This window comes from Passer montanus, unplaced genomic scaffold (genome assembly GCF_014805655.1).
Source record: "Passer montanus isolate IOZ18808 unplaced genomic scaffold, ASM1480565v1 scaffold43, whole genome shotgun sequence".
NCBI lineage: Eukaryota > Metazoa > Chordata > Aves > Passeriformes > Passeridae > Passer > Passer montanus.
The window spans coordinates 3,576,949-3,604,183 of record NW_024369151.1 but is presented as its reverse complement, the minus strand read 5'-3'; the positions used below and the strand labels follow the sequence as shown (position 1 = coordinate 3,604,183).

The 27,235-nt window shown below is 50.4% G+C and overlaps 1 protein-coding gene across 4 annotated transcripts in view; it reads left to right on the top strand.

The window, feature by feature from the left end:
• Positions 1-27,235, top strand: part of ASTN2 (astrotactin 2) — a 323,200-nt gene that overhangs the window by 131,773 nt on the left and 164,192 nt on the right. For 3 of the 4 annotated variants that reach the window (XM_039720164.1, XM_039720165.1, XM_039720166.1), the window contains exons 8-10: positions 8,801-8,885; positions 9,027-9,101; positions 9,544-9,681. In XM_039720164.1, the coding sequence (XP_039576098.1) occupies positions 8,801-8,885; positions 9,027-9,101; positions 9,544-9,681 (298 nt within the window). Of the gene's footprint in view, positions 1-8,800; positions 8,886-9,026; positions 9,102-9,543; positions 9,682-27,235 lie in introns of those variants that run through there. The other variant, XM_039720167.1, reaches the window with a different exon arrangement.

Below are 27,235 nucleotides of genomic sequence, written 5' to 3'. Positions count from 1 at the left end.
GGGCACAGGATGGGGATTTGAAGCGGTGGATTTACCAGTTCTCTGGTGTGACAGCTGCAGGCACGTGGAGTTTATCTGCTTCTAAGTTGGGTCGTTCTGCTGTCCAGTCTGGCAAACCTACTCTGAATTTACCCCAACTCCATCCTTTTCCTTCTTTGGCCGTTTTCACAATTCCCATTAGTGCCTGCTCCTGCCTGGTCGTTACCCAGGTTGGATCTGTCCTCCAGCCCTTCCTGGTGGAGTTGTGAACTCTGCCATCCTTTCCCATCTCTAGACGAGAGTTCTGCTGAGCGTGTTCTGCTGGTGTGCAGTGCCTGCCTGTGGAGCAGCAGCCAGCCCTGCTGGGACCCAGCTGTGGGGATGGGTAAAGGACAAATTTCACCTTCCCTTCTGTCTTTATTGGATGACACATGGGTGTCCTGGAATCTGCAGTGAGCCAAGAACACAGAGCACAGCAAACAACACAGGGTGACAGGAGCTGGCGTGGGAAGGTGGCTTGGGGACTGTCTGGGTTTTTGTGCTGTGACTCACCAGTGGCTCATCAGCCTTGGGTTGGATGCCTTCTTGGTGGTGTGGAGACAAGTGTCCCTGGTGGTCCTGGCTTGCTGAGTGTCTGAAGAGCACCTAAACCCCATCTACTTGCAGAGGGGTGCCATCCCAGCTTAGTCCAGCTCTCCATGTGAACTGCTTCCCCCTCAGCCTTGAGCTTCTTCACCTCATGTGTGTATGATTCATGGCTGCAGGTAAGGATGTTGGTGTCTGGTTCTGCTGCAGGGTTTAAAGGATAGCTCACTGTGGAGAAGGCTTTTCCTAAGGCTCCCAAAGCCCTTGACTGTCATTAATACATGGATTAGAACAAGAAGTCATGAGCACCTTCAGAGTCATGAACACCTCATGGGGTGGCAGGGGTGACCCTGTTCTCATCACTCCCTGCTCAGTTGAGATGCAAATACTGAACTTGGTCTTACAAACTAATTTTCCTGGTCAAGACAATCTTCTCTTCTTAGCATTCCTGTTCCTCAAGGCTTGTCTGCACACAGGCACTGGCAGGCATGGCTGCAGCAGAAGGGTGATGCTGGATGAATTCCCTGTGAAGACAGCCCTGGGCATCACCTAAAGCCCCAAGGAGGGCTGGGAGGTGCCAACAGCCACGCTGACAGATGGACGTGGTGCAGGAGGAGACTCTTTTCATCCAGATGTCACAGAGCAAAAGGATTTTTGTTTCAGGCATTGGCAAAACACAGCCACCTCAGTGGGAGAGGGGAGGTGCATTCAGCTGTCCCCTGGTTCAGAGGAGGAGAGAAACAGCTCTGCCTCCAGCAGAAACCACGGGGAGACCGTATGGAGCCAGACCATGACTCCCCTGTTGGAAGAGCCCCGTGGCTCCCCTCACCAGCCCTGTCCTTGGCAGTGAGCAGGGCTGGCTGATCCTGGTGTGGTCTCGGTTGTGAGGAGCAGCTCCTCTCCATGCTGGCCCAGCTGCTGCTCCTGCTGTGACCCCAGCTCCCAGAGCAGCTTGTTGCTCTTGCTGGATGCCCCACGCTTGAACAGGATGTGTCAGAGCTTGTTTGCAGGGAAGGCAGAGATGCTCATTATCCCGGGAGTTGTGCTGGAGCTGAACCTCGGCAGCTGCTCTGCGTTCCCAGCCCTGGTGCCCATGGTCCCTGCTGCCCATGGTGAGGGCAGAACATCCTGCATCTCAGCCTTCAGGACCCTCTCTGGAAATCTGTCTGTGGGCTTCTTCTCCCTCTCTCCAACCCAGCAGTGTGCACATGAATAAACCTGATTTTTTCTCCCATTTCTGCCAGTTGGATCTGCATGGATCAAGCAGGACTGGCTGATGGGGCTGCTGACCTTCATAGCCTACATCTAAGACTCCCTTAAGAGGTCCAAATTTCACAAGAACTGAAATTAGGCCTTTGGAAGTACCTGCTTGACCCTGTACCCCAGGACATAACCCAGTGCACCGTGTCTGTTCATCACCATTGACCAGCCTTTAACTGGTGAGAAGTTTCCCCACCAGGCTGAGGCAGACTGTAACCCCAGGATACACTGCATGTACTTTCAGATTTATTTTTATTAATGTCGTTCTATTTTTAAGGGTGATTTATTTTTATCACCATGAGAGAGGAAGGCCTGTGGTTTTATGGCAGCACATAAATCCTGTCTGGATTTCAACCTTTTCGGGTCAGGGATTTTATCCTCTCTATGAGCATCCCAAGATATGGGTGCCAGGGATTCCCCTGTCCTCTGCCTTCTCAGGCTGGACAGGGCATCCATGAGAATGATGGACTGAAGTTTGTCCTCTCTGGAGGCTGAAAGCCTTCAAAGTGTCCCCTGTGAAGAGCAGCAGAGCCAGCATTGAAGTCCTCCAGCACATTTATGGCTAATCTGCCTTTAGCCTTCCCCTTGGAGCCACTCCATGGCAGTGTGGATCCAGCCTTGTCCCAAGCTCCCTTGGGTGTAAACAGACCTCTGAGGGCAGGACCTATCCTTGGTGGCAGTGCCATGGGCTCCTGGCACACCTTTGGACAGAGAGCCCCAGGTCACACATGCTCTCTCTGGTGGCATTCAAGCTCTCACCTCTCCCAGCACACTCTTTGGGTTGGAGTTTGGGATGGGATTTGTCTGCACAATGTATTGACTTGTGACTCTGGACACCCAGCACTCCTTCAGTGCGGAGAATAATTCCCAGTGAAAACGCTGAAACACTAGGAAATGCCAAAATCCACTTTGTTGCCTGACCTTAATTTGCCTTCCCTTGCGTCTCTGTCGTGTGACTCAGTCTGTAATTAAATGATTGCTGCCCCCCTGACAAATTTGAAACCTGTGTTGTGAAGCCCCAGCTCATCAGAGCGTTTCAGAGGGAGCACTGACATCTGCACATGAGCAAAATGTCATCTCCCTCATCCCTCCTGCCTTGGAAACAGCCATGCTGCTTGGTCTGACTGCAGATCCAGAGACAAATGGATGCTGCTGAGATGTGACACAGTGACCATGCCCAGCTGCCACATCAGATGGGACAGGCACCCCTCTGGGGCAGGATGTGCTCCTTGGCTGGAGATGTTCAGCCAAAATCCCCCATCCTCCTGGCAGGTGCTGCCTGTGCTGTTTGAGACCAGAGCAGGAAAGGTTTGTTGTCTTGTGGGACTGGCTGTCAGCTCTCCTCACTCTCCATATTTTGAAGAGATGTGGGAGCAGTGCCGGTGCCACGCACTGGGATACCCCTGGGTAAATTCCAGGAGTGCTTGCTGCCTCGCTGGCCTCCCTCACCAGGCTCGATGAGTGCATCCCTTTCCAGCAGCATATGCAAATCCTGATTTGTGAGCACAATTACCTGCTTTGTATGCACAAAACCGATTCACTTGCACATTCTGTGGGCATTGCTGAAGAGACCTGCTGGAGAATCAGTCCCTCAGGGCCAAATGCTGGAAGAAACAGCCTCTGATTTTGTGCTGTCAGGCTTGCTGGAGCAGTGGCATAAATGAGATGGATAGCTACCTTGATTAGCAGGTGCAAATGTGTTGGATATTTTTTTTTTTTTTTACCCATCTATAAATCAGGTTTTTCTTCATCAAAATTCTCTCATTGCATCCACAATTGGAACCCCCACCCCCGTTCCCAAAGCAGTAAGCACAAGCTTGAAAGAACCAGATGAAATGTAGTAGCAAAGGTGCTTTTCTGGAAATTGGCAGGAGGAGATAAAAAAAAAAAGGGTTTCCATCATCATCCAAATAGGCCAGTTTGTCACCAGAGCCACAGATGGTACTGCTGTCTGGGTAGGACAGGGGTGTGTTGTGGGTAGGAGGCAGATGAAAGTAATTTTACACAGAGCTATTTTTTTAAGGGCAGCCTGTTAAGGGGATTTGGAGGTTGCAGAGCTGAGCATTTAAATCAGGAGATGACCAACCTTGGTAAGGGTGTATTTGTGTTTATGGAAACAGCCACCCCTTCCTAAAGTTCAGTTTAATACCATGCAGGTTCTGTGCACATCAAGTAATATTTGTTTGTTCATGTGCTGTCTTCTATTTTCGCCGTTGGAGGATCTGGTGCCTTTATTGACTTAGACTTTTATAGGACGAGGTTCTGTCTCTCTAAGGCATGGAGTTTAATAACTTGGTCAAAACCCATGTAATATGCCATTCCTTTTCCTGTGGTGGCACAGCTTGCCTGGTGCACCAAGCAGGGCAGGAGGCAGTTAACTCCCAAGCTAATTTAGCTCCAGGCTGAAGTGTTATACATAAACAGCAATCAAAACTCGTGCCTGCGAGGGGCCGAGTTAAGGTTATCTGTGCTGTCTTTGCACTCTCATTTTCTGCCATTAGAGTGTTTAATCCTGCAGCTGCTAATGTTCTTGTAATGGCATTTTCTGTGCTTGTCTAAAGAGCACAGGGGGGAGGGAAGAGGGATGGGTTTTGCTGTATGGAGCTGCTCCTGAACCCATCCCGTGACTGGGCCATGCAACCGGTGCTGCAGGGGCTTCTCACCCCCCCATGGCCAGCTCTGGGGCAGTGCCCAGCCCAGAAGGTGACAGCTGTGGCACATAGGCCACCCTCGGGACCTCTCTGCTTCCTTGCATCAGCTCATGTGTTCCTTGGAGGTGCAGTGTGGGAGCTGAGGAGATGATAATGAGAATTAAATCTGTGCAGAGCTTAAACTCAGGCACAATCCTTGGAGGTTAAGCTTGCACTTAGGTGCTGTGATGGATGAGGGTGAGGAGGGTGACTTGCAGCAGGGATAGAGGAGGGATAACTGTCAAATTCACACCAGGTTTTCCCTCCATGCTCTGTGCCAGGTTGGCAGGGCAGGAGCCACTTTTTTTGTCTTGTTCCTAGAGTTCTAAACTGCTTCTAGAGAAGTTGCATTTCTCATCAGAATGAAGCAGAGGCTCAGGTTTGGAAAGTGCCATCCCTGAAGAGCAGGAGCAGCAGGTGTCAGGGATAGAAGAGGAGTTTTCAGAGAGTTTTACTGGGAGACTGGGAGCGTGGTGCTGCAGCTCTGAGGCTCAGTGGCACTGAGGATGCTCTGCTGGGGCTGGTGTGTTCCCTGCAGGGGGTATGTGTGTGTCCAGAGAGGAATGAACACAAAAACTGGAGCTGAGCTCTGTATCCCTTTGGGGGGGAGAGGCAGCCCTGAAACGGGTGTGAGCATGTGCAGTGCTCACACAGCTGGGAAGGTGTGTGTTTGTAGCCCCACAGCCTTTGGGATCAGCTGCCACCCCAGCTGGGGTCTGGACTCGTCCCCAGCATGTACCTGTGCAGCTGGGGCACAGCCCTGGCACAGCAGGGCATTCCTCCAGGACAAGGGTGAGTGCCAGCCCTGGACGTGCTGCCAGGAGGGAATCACGGACACCAGCAAAGCAACAGCTTTGCTCCACCACTGCCAGAGCTCCTCCAGCTCCTTAAATAAAAGTGCCAGTGACAGCAGAGAGCAGCTTCCCTGGGAGCACAGGGGCTCTGGGAGCCTCCATTCCTGCTGTGCACTGGGTGGGTGGATTAGGGGGACTCTTGCAGCCTTATCACCACGGATCACTCTCTCCATAGTGAGGCTAACAGGCTTACCCTGGCGTGCTGATGGTTCACCCTGCAGCCCTGCTCTGCTCCTCCCAGGCCCCGTGGGGATGGGCAGGGAGGGTGTGGGTGCAGTGTGAGACCCCATTCCCCATTCCAGCAGAAGCAGCAGCAGCAGTGTAGAGAGTGTAGTGAAGGAATAGTTCAGCAACTTCCAGCTTTTCTATAAAAAAAAAAGAGAGCTAAACCCTCCACCTGTTTAATAACACACTGGAAATGCAATATTGGACCTCCAGAGCTGAGCACTGGGACCTGCCCTCATTTATACTGAGTGAGCAGTGATGCTTCCTTTGGCTGTAACAGCTGAATGATTGCCATGGATTATCCAACCTGGTTTGTGGCTTCTGAATCCAAAGGCAGAGGAAGGACCGTGCATGCCAGGGGCAGGGTGCAGGCAGTGGGAGCAGGATTCTTGTCCTGGGGGTTGGTAGATCCTGATTCATTTGTGCTCCTGCAGCAGCTGAATGCTGCACAGAGGCGTGTGCAGGACCTGTGGAAATTACATCCAGCTCCAGGTGCAGTTACTTGTCAAACTTGGTTACTTTGGTTGACTTTGGCTTCAAGCTCAGCTTGAATCCTAAATCAGCAGCAGGGTTGAGTGGATAACTGTGTCCATCTCGGATGCAGTTGCTTTGAACAAAGACTATTTTGGCCTTTTTGATGGTTTGATTTATTTTAGCAGCATGTTGAAAAACCCACCCTAAAGAGGGCTTAGAGATATGGGAACCCTGTTCCCCCCACTCCAGACACTTTATCAGGTGTTTCTCATTCCATGGGGGTTAGCCAGGGTCAGCATCCTCCCTGTCTCAGCACCAGCAGGGTTGAGTGGATAACTGTGTCCATCTCGGATGCAGTTGCTTTGAACAAAGACTATTTTGGCCTTTTTGATGGTTTGATTTATTCTATCAGTATGTTGAAAAACCCACCCTAAAGAGGGCATAGAGGTATGGGAACCCCGTTCCCCCACTCCAGGCACTTTATCAGGTGTTTCTCATTCCATAGGGGTTAGCCAGGCTCAGCATCCTCCCTGGCTCAGCATTGTCTCTGGGAAGGAATGGGACAGACTGAAATAACAGAGCAGTTTGGGGGGCTAAAGAAGGAAGGTGGATGCTGTTGAGGAGAGGGCAAAAGCTCCTGAGAACCTGTAAGAGCACAGCAGGTTCTGCTGAATTTTTTTGGAAGCCCCATTAATTGTCAGTTCATGGTTCTTGACAGAGGAATAGATCCTAAAACATCTGACCCAAGGCGATGGAGTCCTCTGTATTCCAGCCCACTGCAGCACTCAGCTGATCCTGTGCTGGGAGCCTTCCTATCCAATTTCCAAAACTCTGCCAAAGGGGTGTAGATCACGCTGGGAAATCTGTGGGAAGCTGATCCCCACTCTCTTCTGCCCTGGATCTCCTCCCCAGCTGGTGCCACCACTTGCCCTCTCACTTACTGAAATAAACCTCCCAATAAACCTCCCAATAAAGTCTTGAGCACCGGCTGTAGCTGCTGAACCTCCAGGATTGGAGTCGATAAAATCAATATTTCCCCTGGTTGATAGAGTTCCTCCTTCTGATGCCAAACTGACGGAGTAGTAAACAAGCCAGCAGACAAAATAAACCCTCCTGCACCGTGGCAAGGGGCTTCACCACCCAGCACCCCCAGCCATAGATTTGGGGGAGGCGTTTGGGCCATGGCATGCTGACCTCTGTCGGTGTTTTTTCTTTACTTGCTCTAATTTCTGTGGCAGGAGCTCAGAGTGAGCCAGTGCCCCAAGACTCCCAGCTCTGCTTCGCAAGCACTTTGAGATGTCTCTCATTTGCAGAGCACATATTTGTTATGTAATAAGCGCCAGGAATTAATGATCCACAGCACGGCTGGGGAAACTTGCGTACTAAGCACCCAAGGAAAAAATAACTTTTCTTTTTTTAAAATCACTGATGGAGCCATTAGGACCCGTGTTTTCCTGCACTGAGACCGCCCCAGCCCCCGGCACAGCAGAGCCTGAGCAAGGCCAAGCGCTGCCATCTCTCTCCCAACTCTTTCCCTTTGGAGCAGCAATGTTCCTGCAGCTCCTGTTATGAATCATGAGGTTAGCAGCTTTTGACAGATCATAAATCAGTGCTTCGAAGTCGCTAGGACAAATCCCAGGACATTTAATCTTTAATATTAGACGCGTTTGAGGCAGTGAATATTTCATGAAGGTGCTGTTGCATTTTAGCACATCATTAGCCGTCTCTTTTTCCCCCCCACTCTTTCCTTTTTTTGCTGCCTCTCCCTTCCCAGGCATCTCTTCCTAAAAAATCTCAGTGGTTGAATCCCCATCTCGCTTCCTCCTGACAATAAAGCTCTTTACTGTAATCCTTGTGAGGCATTTTAAGAACTTGCTTAAGGAGGAGCACGCAGGTAGCTGCCAGTCTGCATTGCCACTGTGAGGGGGGTCCCCACCTCCCCAGCATCCTCCCCGGGTCCCCACCTCAGCAGTGTTTACAGCTCAGCTTTGCTGCACCGTCAGGCACGATGGGGAGAGGAGGGGAGGGTGGGGGGAAACACTGGCAGCAGCTTGTAGCAGAAACTCCACGTGCAAATCCAATTAATCTTTTGATTTTGCTGTTTCTTGCTCCGGGTTATGTATTTCTACCAAACACTGAATCAATTTGGGCCAAGTGCAGTTGGGTTTCTGGTGTGGGAAGTGTCTTCTCCTGCTGTCAGAGAGCGGAGGGGAGCAGTGTTGAGAGCCCCTTGCTTGTGGGATGGGGACACAGCATGGGAACTGTCTGGGGACGGTGGAATCTGGGGGTTCTGCATCTTTCAGTGGGAGTTTGCACTGCAGGGAACTCTGCTCCCTTGTCCTGGTGCCAGATGGCAGAGCAGATTTGGGAAGGGGATGTGGGATGGGTTTGTGGGGCCCACCTTGGGCATTGCACAGGGTGGACACTGGAAGGTCAAGATCCCTGCTGAGGAGTGAACCCCTGGCTGCAGGACTGCACAGGAACACTGCATCATGAAAGCTCATCCCCAGCTCCTGTGGGTGCTGCATCATGTAATCCCCTCCCTGAGAACAACCATGGGTTTCTTACAGCTTTCCACATCTTCTCCACACCTCCTGGGGGTTTCTGGAGTCCAAAGTGCTCCAGAGGCACAGGAGGGACCAGAGATGGGCAGCAGGGGAGGAGGGCCTGACTGTGCAGTCACTGCCATGCCTCTGGGCCAGAGCCATCTCATGCTTGCCTGCTCTGTCCTAGGGGAGTGCAGCTGCCACGAAGGGTACGCGCCGGACCCCGTGCATCGGCACCTGTGCGTGCGCAGCGACTGGGGACACAGCGAGGGGTGAGTGGGGACACCGGCCTGGGGGGATCTGCCCCGGCTCCCCTGGTGGTGAGGAGCCCAGTTTTCCTCCCCCTGAGTGATCACTGTGCCTCTTGCCCAGCCCATGATGGGCTCAGCTGCTTGTGCCCTCTCTCCTCCCAGGCCCTGGCCCTACACGACGCTGGAGCGGGGATATGACTTGGTCACGGGAGAGCAGGCGCCAGAGAAGATACTCAGGTGAGTCAGAGGAGGGTTCAGCTGGGACATTTGGGAAGGGAGAGCCACGAGGACCTCCCAGTGGATGCATCCTTTTGGTCAATCCCAGGTAATTCTTGTGCTGGTGACGGGACAAGTGTCATTGTGTCATTTGTCTGTCACAGACCTGAAAGATTTGTCCATTTTTAGCAGGCAGAGAAGGGTTCCTCTCTTGCCCCTTCAGCAAATGTGAGAACAGCATGTACAGAAACTCCTCCTGGAATAAAAAGAAGATTTTTTTCCCATCTCCATGTTCCCCTATCACATCTCAAGTCATTTCTCTCCCATCTGGCTTTCAGGACAAGACTAAATCACTGACTTATCTCATGGTGCCACCACTGCTCTGCCTGCCAAGCAGGCAGTGGAGGGCCACCATTCCCTGTGGACACTCTGCTCCTGTGTGACATGATTGTTCTTTTTCCAGGTCCACCTACAGTTTGGGTCAAGGGCTGTGGCTGCCAGTCAGTAAGAGCTTTGTGGTCCCCCCCGTGGAGCTTTCCATCAATCCCCTTGCCAGCTGCAAGACAGATGTTCTGGTGACTGAGGATCCAGCAGATGTCAGGTAGGAAGCAGATTTCTCGTTTTCTTCATGCTTGAATGCCTATACTGCTCTTTAAATTGTTATTGAGGATGCAGTAATTTCTGTGATAATAGGTTTGATTAATTTCCTTCCAATAAGAAATCTGATGTGATTGCTCTCCAGGCTCTTTGGGCTGATGCGTCTAGGCCAGGCCTGAGTGTGTAACTCTGAAATCTGCCAGTACAGGCAGGTGAATTGGTAGGAACTTGTGGCAAGGCATTTTGAGAGTGCCTTAAATGTAATGTTGATTGCAGTGCTTAAATGGATGCATTTAATGGGATAGAGGGGCTGTCATCTTTCGGAAACTCATACCTATATCACATCCACCTGGCCACTGGTATCTGCTGGGATGCTCATGAAGGGTGAAAGGACATGTTGCTCATCCAATAATTATACAATTAGATTTTTTTTTTTAATTTTATTTTTGGAGTTCAGTGAATGCCTGGACATTTTGCTGATCACATGTTGCTCATCCAATAATTATACAATTAGATTTTTTTTTTTTCCTTTTTGGAGTTCAGTGAATACCTGGACATTTTACTGATCACCTTGGTGGTGGTTATCCTCTTTGGTCTGGTTTACAAGGGTTTAAATGTAAATTAAAAGGGTTTAATTCTGGAGGTATTTAGTGTGCATTCCCCTCTCTCCTATTAAATTAAGATTGAGCATGTGACTGTTGGGTGCCAGGGGGACTCCAGGTTCTCTCCCTCCTTCCTTCCCTCCCTCCCTTCCTTCTTGCTGCTTTCTCCTGTTGACTCCAGACACAATTTCCTGACTTGAAAATCCTTGGTTGTATTATGAATCATCTCCCTGGGCACCAGCAGGATCCTTGTGTCCCCCCGCCCCTTCTGTCTTGTCTTTCCCCAAAGTGATGAGGAATGGATTTCCATTCTTCTGTCCCATCCTCTTGGCAGGGCTGTAGTTGAAGCAAGTGCCTACAAAAGCTATGGCAGAGCCAAGACTGGCATCCAAAAGATGTCCTCACTTCCAAGTGTGTGTGTTTTTGTTGCTAATTAGTGCTTATTCCCTTTCCTGTGAAAAAAGACAGTGGTACATATCCATCACAGTTTGGCTCTTTTAGGGCCTTTGTTTTTCTTGTCTGCAACAACTTCTGCTTTTCATTTGAGAGAGGAAGGGGTTTATGCTAACATTTTCCAAGCCAAAGTGCCAAGAGAACATTATTTATTTCTTTCCTCCTCACATCTTCATTAAAAGTGCCTCAGTGAAGGTAGAGGCTCAGAAGCTTGTTTTCTGCTCCAGTGCAGTAATTGTCTCTGGGCACTGCTCCTTGTGGAAAAGTCTCTGTTGGGATGGATAAATGCCAGGCAGGAGGAGGGGAGGTTTTGGCACAAGGCTGTTGCCTCCTCCCCTCATAAAGGGAACCTGAACTGAGAATTCTAGGTATAAATATTGGAGTGGCTCAGGTAGAATAAGGGAGGTGTGAGTTCACGGCACTTGTATTTTACACACAGGAGTTGCTGAATTATTAAAACTTTAATAAACGCAATAATAAATATTTGATGTTGAATTATGGAAGGTTTCACAGATACAGTGAGAAGTGAAAATCAATCTATTATTTCTGCATTAGAACTAAAGCACTTCTCAAATGAGCAGCTGCAAGCTCGGGATCCTCAGCACCCTGGGGTGGGTGGAACCCTCTTCTGAGGTTCTTGGGCGCTTTCATGCAATGACAAAGGTACTTTCAGAGCTGCTTATCTTGTAGCCTCTTTGCCTTACCTCTGGGCTGACAGAAGCAGCTTCTCAGGGGAGAAGTTTTGGTGGTGCAGATGTTCAGGTGGTGATCCAGCACGTCAGGTGATCCAAGGTGTAGGTGTTCAAACATAGCCATCCCTCCCTCTGCCTGAAGGGGTTTCCTGGCTTTGGGACTGTGGCAGCACTGCTGTCCTTCCATGCAGGGAGCTCCTGCAGGTGAATCGTTTGGGTTGGAAAAGACCTCAAGGACTGAATCCAGCCTGTGACCAATCCCCACCTTGTCCCCCAGTCCAGTGCACTGCGTGCCAAGCTCAGTTACTTTTTGAATATTTCCAGGGATGGGAATTTCATCACCTCCCTGGGCGGCCCTTCCAATACTTGACAACCTTTTTCCAATGAAGAAACTCTTCCTGAACCTGCAGTGCTTGGGCTTTAATACAGTCCCATCTCCATGCTACGCGGCAGTCCCTGGGCTGTGTTCCACCAGCTGCAGCACCCGCCGTGCCCCATTTGCTGTCCTGTGTCACTGTGATGGTGGCTCAGTGCTGTGTTCCTTCTGTGTCTGTAATAACGAGCGTGCTGCATTCCTGCAGACCTTTCATTAGTCTGACACCTTTGGCTCTGGGGTCACTTGTCTTGAACAGTTTAATGGAGGGAAATGGCAGAAAGCCTGCTTTGGAGAAAACAAGTGATGAAGTCTTTACAACTCAGCGGGTTAAAGGTTCAAATGTGGTCTTGTGTTTTTATGAAGATGCTTGAGATGCAGAGGGACAGGTGGGGCTCAGCCTTTCAGCATCTCTCTGGGGAAATGCTGCCTCCAATGCTGTTCTCTGTGTGTTTCACTGCTGGGCAGTGCAACGAGCTGTACTTTGGTGGATGGGAATGAAGGGTCCAAACCTTCCCCTGCTGCAGCCAAGTCATTAGAGAAACTTCCAGCAAACAGGAGCCAACAGGCTTCATGCAAACATCCCCCCTCAGGATGCTCCAGGGGATTCAGGGGACAGGACACAGCAGTGTGCAAAACTTGGTGCTTGGCTGTGCATCATAAATTAGGAATGAGAGTGCTTAGAGTTAATGAAACTTGCATATATAATTTATCAGTGACCATATTGAGCATCCCTTCCTCGACCCCAGAGTCTGATCCTGCACACAAAGATGGCATCAGTCACAGCCTGGGACTGTGACAGCCACACTAATGATGACGTCTTTGTTCAGATGAGCTTGGCCAGCAGTGCTGCAGGGCTGTCCTCACAGCCTGGGGTCCCAGGCTGGGCAGACTGTCCTGGCAGCACATCCCCAGCCAGGACAAGAAATACATCCCAGTCCCAACCTTGTTTTGCTTGTTTTCAAGATCCCTCTTTGCTTCCCTTCCCATCACTCTCTCTTACCTGCATTTCTCCCATTATCTGGTGTTAAACACAGTAGTCTATAACATTTTGTTAAACAAATTACTGCTAGGTGTTCAGTCCTTCTGCTGGCCTTCCCTGGGCACCTTGCCATCTCTGCTTGAGCCTTTGGAAGGTAGAGCTTGTCCTGTGGGTCAGGAAATGCTGTAGTTGTGGCAGTGTATGGGGAGGACCCACAGCCACAGCCCCCAGGTCCTGCTGCCCCAGCACCGAGCATCCCTGCAGGGATAATAAAATCATCCCTGCAAGGGATAATAAAAATATCCTGCAGGGGGTAATAAAAACATCTCTGCAGGGGATAATAAAAGCATCCCTTGGGGCACACACAGCTGTGGGGGACCAAGAGGAGAGCTGGCCCTGGGGGCAGAGCACAGCACTGGCAGAGGCCCAGTGGTCATGGTTCACTGTGCCACCGCTCTGCAGAAAAGTTGATAATTTCTGTTGAGCAGCTATAAATCAGAGGCACGAGCCTCAGCTGCTGCCTGACATGACATACAGCTCTATCGTTATGGCAACCATAGAAACAAATAAAAGCCTTGCCTTCGCTTGACAAGCCTTTGAGATGTCCTGATGGAGAGACAAGTGTTCAGCAGCAGAATGAATTCTCTTGAACTCGCTGTCGATTTATCTTCGTTTTGCTCCCAAGTGTGCCCCTTTGCTCTCTGAATTCTTTGCCAAAGTACAATCAACTGGATTTTTTATTTCTACTTTTCCTTTATTTGTTTGTTATTTTTTTTTTTTATTTTCAATTCTCTCTGAGGCAGAACACTCTGCTCCCCCTCTCTGTGCCCTCATGAGTCCTGTCTTCTGTCAAGGATGGGAGCAAGGCTTTTTCTCCCTGCCCATGGCATTCACCAGCTCAGCCATGCTGTGCTCTTGCAGCCTCACTGCTGCCCCAGCCTTACAGGCATTTTGAGTGGTATTTTGAAGGGGCTTTGCAGTGATTTGGGCACTTGTGATTTTGCAAGTCCGTGGTGATCACTGTGGTGTGAGGCTCCCTGGGAGTGGAGGAGGATGAAAAATGAAGTGGATGAGAAAGGCAAAGGGTATCTGGAGAGTGTGGAAACAGCTTTGCTGTCCCTGCTGTTTGCAGCAGCAAAACTCATCTGTCTGTGCCTTAACCTCCTTCCTGTTCTGCAGGAGCACAGATGAATGGGTGCAGCTGCAGGTGAGCATCCCTCAAGGTCAGGAGGTCCTTGAGGTGGGGTGGGATATGGCAAGCAGGCGGAGGGCACCCTGCCAGCTCTTCTTGCACCATTTGTGCAGGGGATACCATGGGAACTTGACCTTTTTTCCCTTATTTTCTTTCTGCTACCCCCCTGGAACAAAGCAGACTGTGATTTTGGGGTGCTCAGTGCCATGGGTACCCTCGGCCAGGAGCCTGGGGCAGAAGGGGAGCCCCTTTTCCAGGCTGTTCCTGATCAGGGGTCTGTGGCTCTCCTGCAGAGTCCCCTGCTCCATTGGGGGCAATAAAAAGGTGTGAGTGGCTGCAGTCATGGCCATGATGAATGGACAGCTTTGCATGATGGAGCAAATTGATCATTGCATGATCAGGCACAACTTAGTAATTTCTGCAGAGAGGACAATTCAGTACTGTGCACATCACAAAGACACCCTGTCCCCACAGATAATGTCCCTGGGCTCTGCCCTGTGTTTCTTATCACCCCATGAGAATGGGGTGTTGTGGTGTCTCTCAGAAAGTGGTGGAGAAGCATCTTTTGGAATAGAGGCAGCCTTTGGCCTCATCCCCTGGAGAGCAGGGACAGATGCTTTACAGAGAGGCAGCCATCAGCCCCTGCCCTGCAGCTGTCAGCTGAGCTTCGTCCTGGCTGCTTACCAGGATTTTTCCTCCTCCCTGCCTCCCTCTGTGATTTATGAGAGCAGGTTAGAAGAGTCAGGTACGTCTCACTTCGCCACGGGGTGACTAAATGGAGATGTAATCTTGCAGCAGCCACGGAGGGCTGTGAGCAGCAAAATAAGAGAAATAGGGGAGAGGTGTGATGGAGATAGAGGGGAACCTCCCCCCAAAAAATTGGAGCTGAAATCACCCAGGAAGGATCTAGGGTTGGTCAGAACTGAAATGTGGATCAAGCCTCTGGGGCAGTGCAGGAATTTTACTGCCCTCAACCTGTCTCTTCCTGGTCCATCAGCAGCCTTGGCATCCTTCATGCCCAGAATCCAGGGAACATTTCAGCATTCCCTCAGTCCAGGCTTTTAGTAACTCCTGCTGCAATAATGCTGAGCTTCACTCTCTGTGCTCTGCTGTGTGAACTCACTGCATTTTGAGGTCTCAATGCTGTGCTGTAAAACTGCACAGAAAATGATCAAACCTCTTAGGGACAGGGGATGTAAATTTGGGCCTGGCTCGTGGGCAAATCCTTCACAGGGAGCACCAGCTACAAGTTTGGCAGCTGACTGATTGCAGTTCCTCTTGTCCATGGTGCTGCAGAGCCCAGGAGGGGAAAAAACCCCAGTGAGTGAACAGATTTTGTTTATATGTTTATTGAGACAATTAAAAATACCCCACACTTGCCAAATCTGCAAACGCTGTCTCACACCCAGAATGATTCCCTTTGATGTCTCTGGGATCTCCTACCACAGAGAAGGGTCTGTCACTGGGCTCTGTAGCTTCTCCACATGCTCCACATGGATCTGCTGTCGTAGCTGTGTGTCCATCCACCCGTCTGTGGGGGATCTGTGGGGAGCAGGATCCTGCCAGGGCTGAGACAAGCAGTGCTGCTGAGGGTTTGGAGGGGGAGGCCAGGATCTAACACACTGTGAATGCTTAGCAGAAAGGGTGATGCAAGGTAGCAAAATCAGACCTTGGGTTCCTGTGTTGAAAGGTGTTTTTCCCTCCCTGTTTGATGTTGTTATTTGTTTTTATGTCACTGCCTTTGCTTTCTGTTAAGCAGCGGCTGGAGTGTGCTTTGTAGCTGCCTGCTCAAAGCACAGCCCCTTGGCCTCTGTCTTTATACAGCCTCTCTGTACTATTTTTCCTGAATTACAATTTTTTACCCCTATTTGAGTTTTATTACCTTTGCTTTTGTTTGCATTTCCTGACTGAGAAAGGGACTAGAAGGATTGCAGGAGGAAGGACCAGGCAGCTCCTAACCTGGCCCAGAAGGGGTGCTGGGAGGATGCCTGGGTGGGGCAGTGATACTGGAAAATGCCTTTTCTTCACTTATTTCTTAATACAGCTCAGTGGAAAGAACTGGCACTATCAAAAAACCAGTTCTGATCAGATTTCAGTTGTCTAAACCCCACCTGATGTGGATGGGATCTACTCTTCCTTTCCTGTTTTGATTTCCTGTAACGATTGCTAGATCACTTCAGCCAAAGGACAAAACTAATAAAATTCAGTGGAGCCAAAATGTTCCTGGGAGTGTGCCAGGAACCTGTGACAGGCTCCACAGCCAGGGAGGAAAAACCACCTCTGTGGAGATGACAGGAATGGAGATGGACACAAGCAGGGCAGCTTTGTCCTTCTTTTTAGGGCACTGCAAGAAGATACTGTCCCTTGCAGGCTTGGAAAGGGCTGGGAGCTCAGGGAGAGTCCCAGACTCCCTTTTTCGATATGGAAGAGAGACCTCCAGGTTGATTTTTATGGGGATTTATTAATTGCTAAAGGCAAAAAGGGGATGCACGTGCTGCTGCAGGGGAACATGGTCTCACTGTGGAGGGATGAGGGACGGCAGCTCAGGCCAAGGGGCAAAGCTCCTGTTTGATTTTCACCCCAGGGCAGCCAGGGCTGGGCACAACCAGTGACCCAGGACGGCTGTGCTCCATGAAGACAAGTGAAGTTAATTAGTTTCTGCTCCTGCTCCTCAGCAGCAGAGCCAGGGTGGTGTTTCCACTCCTCAGTGCAGTGCCCTGCTGCTCTGGCTGCTGCCCTCCAGAGATTTTCTCCACTCCAGGTCTTGGGGTGATTTATTAAGAAAAAATGCCCTTTGTGGCTTCAGTGCAGCACTTTCCAGGCAGCTCAGAGTAACTTTGTTCATGCAGTGCTGCTCCTTCTCATTCCACATTTTCCAGATGTAAGAGGGATGCTCTGCAGACCCTCCCTGGCCCTCTCAACTCCAGGCAAAGGAGCAAAATTAGCTCAAAGTGAGTTAAGAAGCAAGGAGAAGTTCAATTCATGGCTTACAGGCAATTCCAGTGTTGCCAGGGCAGGAATGGTGTGTCCTGTGTGGCCTTGCCCACTGGCTCGCAAAACCTTTTCATGCTTTGTAAAGGCTGGATCAGACTGAAAATCCACTGCCCTTTGCCTCCACTCTGCACAGATTTTGTATCATTCCCCTTTTGGTCTGTGCATTTGGTCTCCTTTTCTGGTTTAGGTGTTTTGAGTTCTTGTCAGGACTTTTTCCAATCTCCCCAAAGTGGGCTGCTGACTGCAGAGCCAAAAGCAAAATCTTTGACTTTTTCCTGCTGCACATGTTTTAGTTCTGGCAATCTGGGGGGTGATGATGCTTTCCCAGGCTCTTTGCTGGGAAACTTAACTGTGTTAAGCAAAATATTGTTTTCAGGGACTAAATCAAAGAGCAGTACAAAGCTGGAGAGGTTTGGAAGGAGGGCTGGGGAGTGAGCGGGGGGAAAATAACATCAAGAAAATTAGGTGAAGCCTTGCAAAAAAATAATCCCATCTTGGGAATTGCCCTGCTTTCACTGCCTGAAGAATTACTGTGCCATAATCAATTCAGCTCTTGATGTTTCCTGCGGTGTTTTTGGTATTATGAGATGCTATTGACTGCAACCAAGTGCCTTTTATCAAAAGTTAGATGGGTGCAGTTGGGGACCCACTGCCACAGGCTGTGCCACGCTCAGGGCTGGACTCAGCAGGGCTGATCTGAGTGCAGGCTGGGCTGGCAGGGCTGGGAAGAGGGATGGGGATGGACCACAGTCTGTGTGTGACCTATCCAGTGCCTGTTCCACCTCCAGCAGAGGGAACAGAAGGGGCTCACATGGAGCAGGCTGCAGGGGAGGTCTGCAGGGGATGAAGAGCCCCCAGTTGCCCTGGGACACGTTCAGGAGTGTTGGCTCAGCAGCTGGATGAGTTCTGGGGAAGAACCCACTCCTGCCTCCTGCAAACAGGAGGCCTGAGCAGTGCAGAGCAGAGTTCATCCCAGGTGCCACAGGGCTGGGTAGCTGCATGCAAACTGATTTTTCACTTTATGTGCAAGGCAGAGCTGTCCTCTGTCTGTCCCAGGCTGGGGAGTGTCCCCTGCTGCTGCTCTCCCTCCTGGCTGGTGACTGTCCCCTGTCCCTGCCTCCCACATCCACCCCAGCCCTGCCACGGGGCTCTCTCCCAGCAGCAGCTCATGGGGAGCTGTGCAGAACCCAGCAGCACACAATTAAACCCCAGCTAATACTTCCCAGCTTCTGCTCAGGGCTTAGAGTGACACAAATGAAGCAGCTGAGCATTAAGGCAGGATGCTGTGTAAATATGCACTGAGCTTTTGCAGAGAGAAGTCTCTTCATTCTCTTCAGTCCCCATTTCCTTTCTTTTTTAATTTTTTTTTTTTTTTAATCAGTGTGTATCAAACACAGACAGGCCAGAGCTGGAGGTGTTAATTCTGACTGGGGGTTTGGACTTTGGGTTCTCTGGGGCCAAAGTTGAGGAGTTTTAAAAGTGTTATGATAAAGGTGTGATTGAATAGATAAACAGCTCATCAGCTGATGGACTCATAGAAGCACAGAATGGTTTGGGATGGAAGGAACCTCACAGATCATCTTGTCCATCCCCCCTGCCCACGGTGGCTCACACTCCCCATTCCTGCTGGCTCCTGAGGGAAGGACAGCTCTGGGGACAGGGATGGCCCCCTGCTTACCTGAGCCAAGGATTCAGCACTGCGTGTGTTGGGAGACCTGGCTGCTTCTCTTCCCTGCAGGAACTTCTCAAGGACTTCAGGGAGGAGCAGATCATTCCTGCCTGGTGTGACCACAGGCAAATCTCAGCCAACCCCTCCCACTCTCCTGCCTGGGTGCTGGGAGCTGGGTCCAAGGGGAAGGAGAACTCCTGGGTTTGTTTTGATTCACCTCAGTACCAGACTAGGGAAGTAAAATGACTTTTTGGGAGGTAAAAGCTGTAATTCTTGCCTGAACACAGCTGATAACTGATAGAGGAATAGCATTGGCAATGCTAATGACCTGAAGGGCTTTTCATGGCATCTCACTGGGAGCTCAGGAGGGTTACAGGGTCCCTTCTTCCTGGTAAAATTGGGATATGCTGCATCACAGGCAATTCATTATAAATGGAAACCTCCTCTTTTTACAGAATCATAAAATACCAGCTTGGAAGTGGACCCTGAGGAATTATTGAAGCTTGCTTTATATAAAGGGAAAAGAAAAGGAGTGTTTAGTATGGAAAACTTCACTGCAGTAAAAATAGCACCTGGCTTGCTTAAAAAAAGCACAAGTGGGCAGCAGATGGACTTGGAAGCAGCAGGGGTAGCTGGGTGGGGGGACACCACCTGTAACTGGGGAGCTGCAGTGCAGATCTGCTGCTTTCCAGGGTGGAAAAGAAACCACAGAAAATCCTGCCTCGGAATGGGAGGGATGGGAGGCTGCTCCTGTGGAGGCTGGGCATTGTCCTCCATCTGCCCCTGTCTCTTGGTGTCATTCCAGCTGTGCAGCTGTGGGTGACAGGGCACTCAGAGAGTTGGGAGCCTTGCCACAGATACTCCTACCACCTCTCCTCACACACACATCTCTCCCTGAATCACCAGGTCAGGCAGAGCATTCCCAGAATAGCCCAAACAATCTCATTTTTGGGGAGGGAGTGGGTTTGGCTGTGCAAAGCCCACAGTGATGTCCCTGAGCTCTGACCTCTGGCAGCAGCTGTGACAGCAGGTCACCTGCTAAAATGGACTGTGAGTTGTGCAAGGTTCATCCTGTCTGTCCTGGCTTTCCCGGTGGGAGCAGGGCTGGGAGAGGTTTGGGCTGGGAAGGCTGGAGCAGCTCAGAGGGAGCTGAGCTGGTTTGAAGGGCCAGCACAGCGTCTGCATTCAGCATCAGTCCTGCAGGTCTTGGGTCAGGCACTGCCTCAGAGCAAAGCCACTGAAATAAAACCCAACAGCAAGGGCTGGGTGACCTATTTAGGAAATCCAGGGCTCTGCTTGGACTCAGAGCTGCACAGTCCTGGCAAAGTCAGCCCCACAGTTCTCAGGTGGATGAGCTGAGGGTGGTGTGGCCACTGAAGGCAGAGGAGGCCACACCTGAGGGAGGGCTCTGCCACAGGGACAGCCTCCACAGCCCAAGGGGAGCAGGGTCTGTGCTGCTCATCCCTGCTTTGCATGCAGGAGCAGGACTCCTGGGCATCTTTCAATGGCACATGTGTGCCAAGGAACTCAGGGAATTGTAGATCCCTGCCCACCCAGGGGGATGGAATTAATGGGACAGCCAGAACACGGGTCACAGACACTGCTCTGGGGTGGGGGGCCTCAGTCTCAGTTATCCTGTGACAAAATCTGTTTTGGTGGGATTCCCTCTGGCTTGGCCAAGATGCTGTTAGCAGGAGATGGCTTTGGCACTGAGGATGGCACTGGGCACTGCCCCACCCTGCTCTTGATCTCTGAGCTGGGCAGTGGGAGCCTCGTGGGGAAAATAATCCCTCTGACTTCAACACAGACAGACTTTGCTGCCAAACTCCTCCATTCTCCAGTGAGATCATTAGCGTGAAAATCAAACAGGATCAGGGCCTGAAAGGCTTGAGAAATGGTACAAAAAGCTCCCTGTCACATCTCCCAGCACAACTCAAAGGCTGTTTTTGTACAGTCTCTGGGCCACCTCGTGGCTTCATGTCAGTCCTTATCCACATTACTCATAACTTCCATGCACAGCTCTGTGAGGTTATCTGCTGAAGTCCAGATAGATCAGGTATTTTCCTTTCCTTAAAAAAGGGGAAAAAAAAGTATTATAACAGAAAGATAAGGGGTCAATCTGATATTCTTCAAAATCAAGAGGTAGTCATGGAGGGAGGGGACAGGGACCAGCATGTCTGGCAGGAAGTGTCCCCCCATGTCACTTGTGCTGCCTGGGTGTGCCTGTGGATGGGATTGACCCCTGTGGGAATGTGCCAACCCCCCGCTGGGTCCATGAGCTGCACAAGCTGCCATTGGCACATCCAAGAGCTTCCAGAGCTTCCACCAGCTTCAAGCCCTCTTGCCTGACCCCATCCCAAGGTCTCTGGTCCCCTCAGTGTCCCCTCCCAGTGCAGATCCCCCCTGGAGTCCCCCAGGCAGGAGGAGTTCCTACCTTTCCTGGTGACAACATCAATACCAATGGCTTCCATTAATATTCTGGGAATGGCAGGGAAGATTGACTGCCTCATTAGCAGGCATCGTGTGAAACTCTGACAATAATTAACAACTCAACGGTCTTATTTGCTGGCCTATCACAGAAGTATTCAATCAAAAATGTAATTTGCTCGACGCTCCCATTTACCATAAAAAGAATATTCCTTCAAAGTTTTAAATAGACTAATTAAGAGGGAAGAAATACAGGGGAAAAAATTATTAACAGTATAGTTTTAATGGGAAATTACTGGAGCGTATTAATAATGCAATAACCATTTTTAACAGCTGTCTGTCAGTTTGTGGGCCGGGGTAATTAAATTAGTCACTAAAGGGTCACTCAAATTAGGTGCCAGAGAGCTGCACCAGGACTAACGAAGGCACACCAGGAGAAATGGCACGAGGAGAAGGGTGAAATGCTGATGGTGAAGTCAGAAATCCCCAGGGACCCTGCAGAGGTGGGAATCCCTGGCCACACGAGGCAGCAGCACCTGCTGGGTTCAGGTGTGCCAGGAGAGGGGAGGAGCAGGGCCAGCTTTGTGCTGGCAAAGGCTGGAAAATAATAAGGAGGAAGAGTCTTCTGTGAGCATGAGCATGGCCCGGGGTGACCTCCGTGACGTCTGCTTCAGCCTGATGCTGCTCAGGTTTTTAATCTCTTTCCCAGAGCCAGAAGGCAGCGATGCAGGGGATTTTTGGCAATTTCTTTCAAGGCTTTTATATTCTGCGGGTTTCAGGCTTGCGTTCCCCCTTTCTCCACCCCTTTGCCCCTTCTGAAATGAATTGCAGTTAATTTTGGATGTTGTTGAGCCTGGAAACACTTCTTTCTTGCTGCCAGCCCATTAAAAAAAATATATTTACAGTTCCATAAAGCAAAGCCAGCTGCCAAGGTAACGTCCTGCTGGCTCCCTTGTGTTCCAGGCACAGAGTAAGGATTTGGAGAGGTTGGATTTGGATTTGCTTCTGTGAGTACAAGGAAAATTTTAAGCCCAACAGAGAGGTTTTGACCTGAGAAAGTCATTCTGTCCTGCCTGGGGAGGTCTTGTAGGGAAGCAGGGTGCCCAAAGGACCTGGGGTGCTTGGGTTCAGGGCCAGGGAATGCTGCTGCAATTCCCTTTCCTTTTTCCCCCCATTAATCAGGACGTGGGTGCCTCTGGGTCTGGGCAGGAGGGGATTACACCTTCCAGTGTGATTTTTTTTAAGATTTCACCAATTTTCTCAATTTTGTATTGAAGTAGGACCTTTTCCATAGTACGACTGTGTGGAAAAGCAATTGGCCACAAAGCAGTAATCAAACCCTAGAGGAAAACCTTCATCCATCAAGAGGTACCAAGCAAAGTGGTGCTTGGGGTGTTTGGAGGGCATAGAGGTCTCTGAAACCATGACCTACATCATGCAGAACAAGGACATAAAATTCCATATATTAGCTGTACATTTGGGCTTTTTTGGGCAACTCTCCTGCTCCTATTTTACATTTTCTCACCCTCAGGACCTGTAGGTGACAGAGGGGATGGCAAAGCCTGTGTGTTCCCCTGAGAGGTTTCGATTTTCATCAGTCAACAGAAGGGTTTTTCCATAATTCTTTCTCACATCTTCCCCATTTGAAACTTAACCGTTGAGATGCCCTGATCTCCCTGAAGTGCTTGGGGCTTTCCCCTGCTCTTTTTCTATCATTAAGACATGTATAAAGCTAGAAGTTGCTCTAAGTGGGTGATATGGGCAGAAAAAGTGCTCCACATGGCACATGGGAGTTAAACACTACCCAGTGGAAGCAGCCCTGGCTCAGCTTTTGACTCCTCAGATCACCTCAAGAGGAGAATCCCAGGTGAAGGGAAATAGTAAAACCCACCAAAACCCACCAAAAGATCCCAACAACAGAAATAAACCTGTGCCCACCCTTCCTGCAGCCTGGGTGGCACTTGGGCAGAGGCAGGTCCTCCTCTGCCTCCACATGAGGGGGAATTACAAGCTGTATAGATTATTTTAATGGCCGTATTACTTCCAACTGTGCCTCCACCATCTGTTCTTCCCCAATTACAGATGCAGAAACCCAGCATGTTTCCCCATTCTGGCTGTAGAGGATGAAATACAAGCCTTGTAAAAGGGTGTATATTCTCCCAACAATGCAGTTGGCACCTGTGAAGTTTTCCTGGTGCTTCTGCCAGGTTGGGATGCTCAGCCTGGTCCCTCTCCTCTGCATCCCAGCCCATTCCCCTGTCCATGGTGGCAGAGGGAGCTGTTAATAAAAGGAAGAGGCTGTTTTGCTACAAAATTTGTCTAAGCTGTGTGGGGCAGTTGAATTATTAACGCTGACCAAGCGTCTCAAGTGCTACAAAACTCGACAAGAACCTCTTACCTCCGGCACAGTGATAAACAGGATTGAGGCACGGTGGGAGGGAGGGAATTAAGATAGGACATCAAAGACTGGATTCCATCAAGTAAATCATGCCATTGCTCCAGTAAAAGAGCCCCTAAATGTTTTATTAGGGATTTTCAACAACTACCAAAATTAAGATGGAAGGGATGAATTATTAAAAAATAGATTAACTAAAGCAGCTGCTGAATTAAACATGAAAGGTGCGTGTCGGGAGGAGCACAGCCACTGTGTGCTGCAGGCATCTCAGTCCTTCAGCCAGGCATGCTGGAAGGGTCTGGAGAGGGTGAGTGGCAGTGCTGGGGGCATGGAGAGCCACAGGCTGCTCTGCCAGGTCAGGACTGCAGTGCCAGGGCATGGAGAGACTGGCTGAGGGTCAGCAAAGCAGAATGCCAGGTGCTGCAGAAGCATCAAAGGAGGGGGTTCTACCTCGGGGGGGTGCAGGTTGAAGGTGTGCAAGGGACAGCCCAGGAATTAGTGCTGGTTCGCTGTTAAATAATGCAGGGAATGTAGGTGGAAAAAGGAGACTTGCCTGAAGTACTTGAACCAGGATCTGAACTTCCTTTTCCTGTGTGTAAATCTGGTTTTGCCAACTCAAAACCACCTGTAGCAGGACAGGGACTGAGAATGGGACTGGGACAGGGACTGGGGATTGGCTCAGGGGTTCTGATGGGCACTGGACAGCTGCTCCTCCAGGCTGGATGCTTATGGCATTGGATAAGGGTAAGTGAGGGTTTGGAGGGGCCAGAGAGCCCCAGGGTGAGGGGATGAGTGAGGAGGGCTCCTGTGGCCCCTCCCTGCAGTGCCCCTGGGAGGACAGGACATGATTTGGTTGGTGCCAACATCTGGGAACAGCTGGAACAAGGGGTCTGTCCATGCCTCTGCATAATTAGGCCACATTGCTCTGCCTCTGGTTTGCTTCTTGTGCTACACCTCTCCCACCTGTTAAAAATAGAGACAATCTCTTAAACTCTTCCTAAAGCAGTGTGATCCCAGTTTGGTGTTTCTGTGCCCTCACAGTACAAGCTGTTCTGCCATTCCCCTGCCAGGATATCCCAGCCTGTGCAGGTGAAACGGGGAGTGAACAGGAGGTGAAGAGATGCTGCTGTCTGTGGTTTGTTTTGTTCCAGCCCCCAGGAGGGTGGGAGCATTGTGGGACCATCATCTCCAAGAGCGAAGCACAAAAGGTGGTGGAAATTTCTCTCTGTCTGTTTGTTCCCTCTCTCTTTCTTCTTCCCCAGGATGTTCAAAGCTCTAACTTGGAAGTCTACAGTCAAACCCCTGTGAATGCCAGCAGCAGTGGAACTGCTGGGAGCAGTTCACAGTGTCTGCAGCAGCACTGCTTTAAGGGGCACTGATGGAACGAGTGGAGGTTTCATTCATAATAATAATAAACTGCTATTTTGTGGTTTTATGCTGCTTTTAATCTTCACAACTCAAAGGAACATTAATTAACTGTGTGGCACAGTGGGAGGCAGGTAGCTGCTGTTGTCCCCATTTTACAGATGAGGAGGCTGGAGCACTGGCACATCCTGCAGCCTGCCCACAGTCAGACAGTGTTTCACCCTCTGGGTCTGCAGATGATCCCAAAATGCCAGCTCCTGCTCGGAGCTTTATTCTTGGGAATGCTCTCCTGTGGCAGGGCAGGCCCTCAGGAGTTTTGATGTCATTTGCATTTCTTTACACCCAGTTTGGTTTTGGATAGATGGAGGTGAATATTGCTGAAGTCAAATGAGAATCTTCTAATATGAATTAGTCCAAATGCTGGAAGCAAGTTCCTTGCCCTCGGGCAAGCATTCAGGCAGTGTTCCAGCTCTGCAGTGCTCCTTCCATCAGGAGAAAAACTTGGAGAAACATGGAAAGCTCAGTCTTTGCTATGATCCCCACTTTTCACTAATATGTCTGGAGAAGCCTGTTTGGATGAAATGGCAAAAATAGAACCACTGACTGTTTTCCTGCTTAGAAATCCCCAGATTTGCCTCTCCAGTGAGCTCTGCCTCCAAAAACCTCCAGCTTGATTCTTTTTCCAAGAGTCACATTTGCAGAGGTTTGCTTCTGCTGCTGCTTATTGGCTGAAAAATTGGTGCTTTGGCCCTTGTGTGTGTAGTCCAAGGAGAGTCTTGGCTTGTATTTTGGGTGAGGCTGTGGGTAATGCTCACCTCTCCTCGGGCTGGCATCGCTCTCACTGCTGGGTGTGAAGTGAGTCAGGCTGAGGGATCCCCCAAAGACCAGTGGGGCTCACCCTGCCCTGGGCACTGGGGAGGGGATCAGCCCTGCCTTGCTCCCTGCCCACTCTGGGAGCCCTGCTGATGCTCACACTCCCCTCTCTACCTGCAGGCTGCCCTGGACTCTGAGGGATCTCCTGGCATCCACCAGATCTTCATCCATTGCTCTCTGGTGGGTGGTAGGGTTTGTGGTGGGACCATGGAAGGCCATGTGTCTGTGTGGCTGTTTCTAATGTCTTCTAAAGGAAGCAAATTACATTTTGGGCATCCTCCTCAGCCCCTCGAGGCAGACCTTGGATTAGCATAGAGGCTTTTCCATTTAGTCTTATTAATTAAGACAGACACTGAAATAAAGGTGGTGAGTGAAGTATGATGTGCAGGAGAAGGAGGGTGGTCCTGCAGTGTGCAAACATGCTTTTGTCTTTCTTTTTTACCCTCTTTTTTAATCTGCTGTCATCAATCTCCTGTTGCTAAATGTGCAGCTGGAGAGAGGGTTCCCAGGCAAAGTTCCTGCTGATGGATTCTGACAGATCTAATCAGGCAGGGATGGTGACGACCACGTCCTACACCGCTGTGAATTGTGGTTCAAACCTAATATCCTTCACCATGACACGCTGTGGCAACTGAAACAAACCTGATGGCTGAGATCTGGTTGGCCTGAGGGGAGGAATGCTCCCATCACATGCACACCTGCCTGTAGCTCTCATCATTGCCTGTGGGACTGGCTCCCTGATGCATCCCTTGCAGCCTCTGCCATCGTGCAGCTCTGCTGCAGGCCTTTAATGTCTCTCCCAAGTGGTGTTTTACCTGTCTGATGCTGTGGGTGATCTCAAGGCCTTACTCCTCCATCTTCCTAACATCTATTACAAGCAGTTCCAGGGCTGTAGGCTGGGACTGATTTGTTGGTGCTCAGGAGTAGATTAGAGCACCTCTAGGTCTGCACCTAAGCTAATCCCCAAGGCTGCCTTCTCCAACATTGGAGATCTGCTCTGTGGGGCATGGATCAGCTATCTTCACTGCCTTAGGGCAGGGGGATCATCCACAAATGAGCCAGTTCCTCCCTATGAGTTTGGAGGAGCCCAAAACAACCAGTCCTGTGTGTGTCTGTGGATGAGCTGAATCCCATGCTTGGCCTCTCAGGTCTGGGCAGGGTTGGTCTGGCCACTCCAGGACCAGCAGCAGTCAGGTCTCAGCCCTGCACAGGCTGGGCACCCATTCTGGACAAAGCCCCTGGCACCAGCAAATGCTCAGTTGCAGGAATGCAATCCCCTGTCATCTCATATCAGGGTCTGGGTCTGGGATCACCTGTTTTAAACACATCAGACCCAGTCCCATGGCACAGTTCCAAGCCTTGGCAGAGCCAGCACAATTTCTGCCTGCCAGTGCTGAGCTCCCAGGTGAAACACCCTTACATGGGACACAACCATGTCCTGCATCAGCCTCTCTGCCTTTAACCCTCTCTCCTCCTCAGGAAAATGATGATGTTCCTGTTCCACGTCCAACTCCCCACTCAATTTATCTTGTTTATTGACC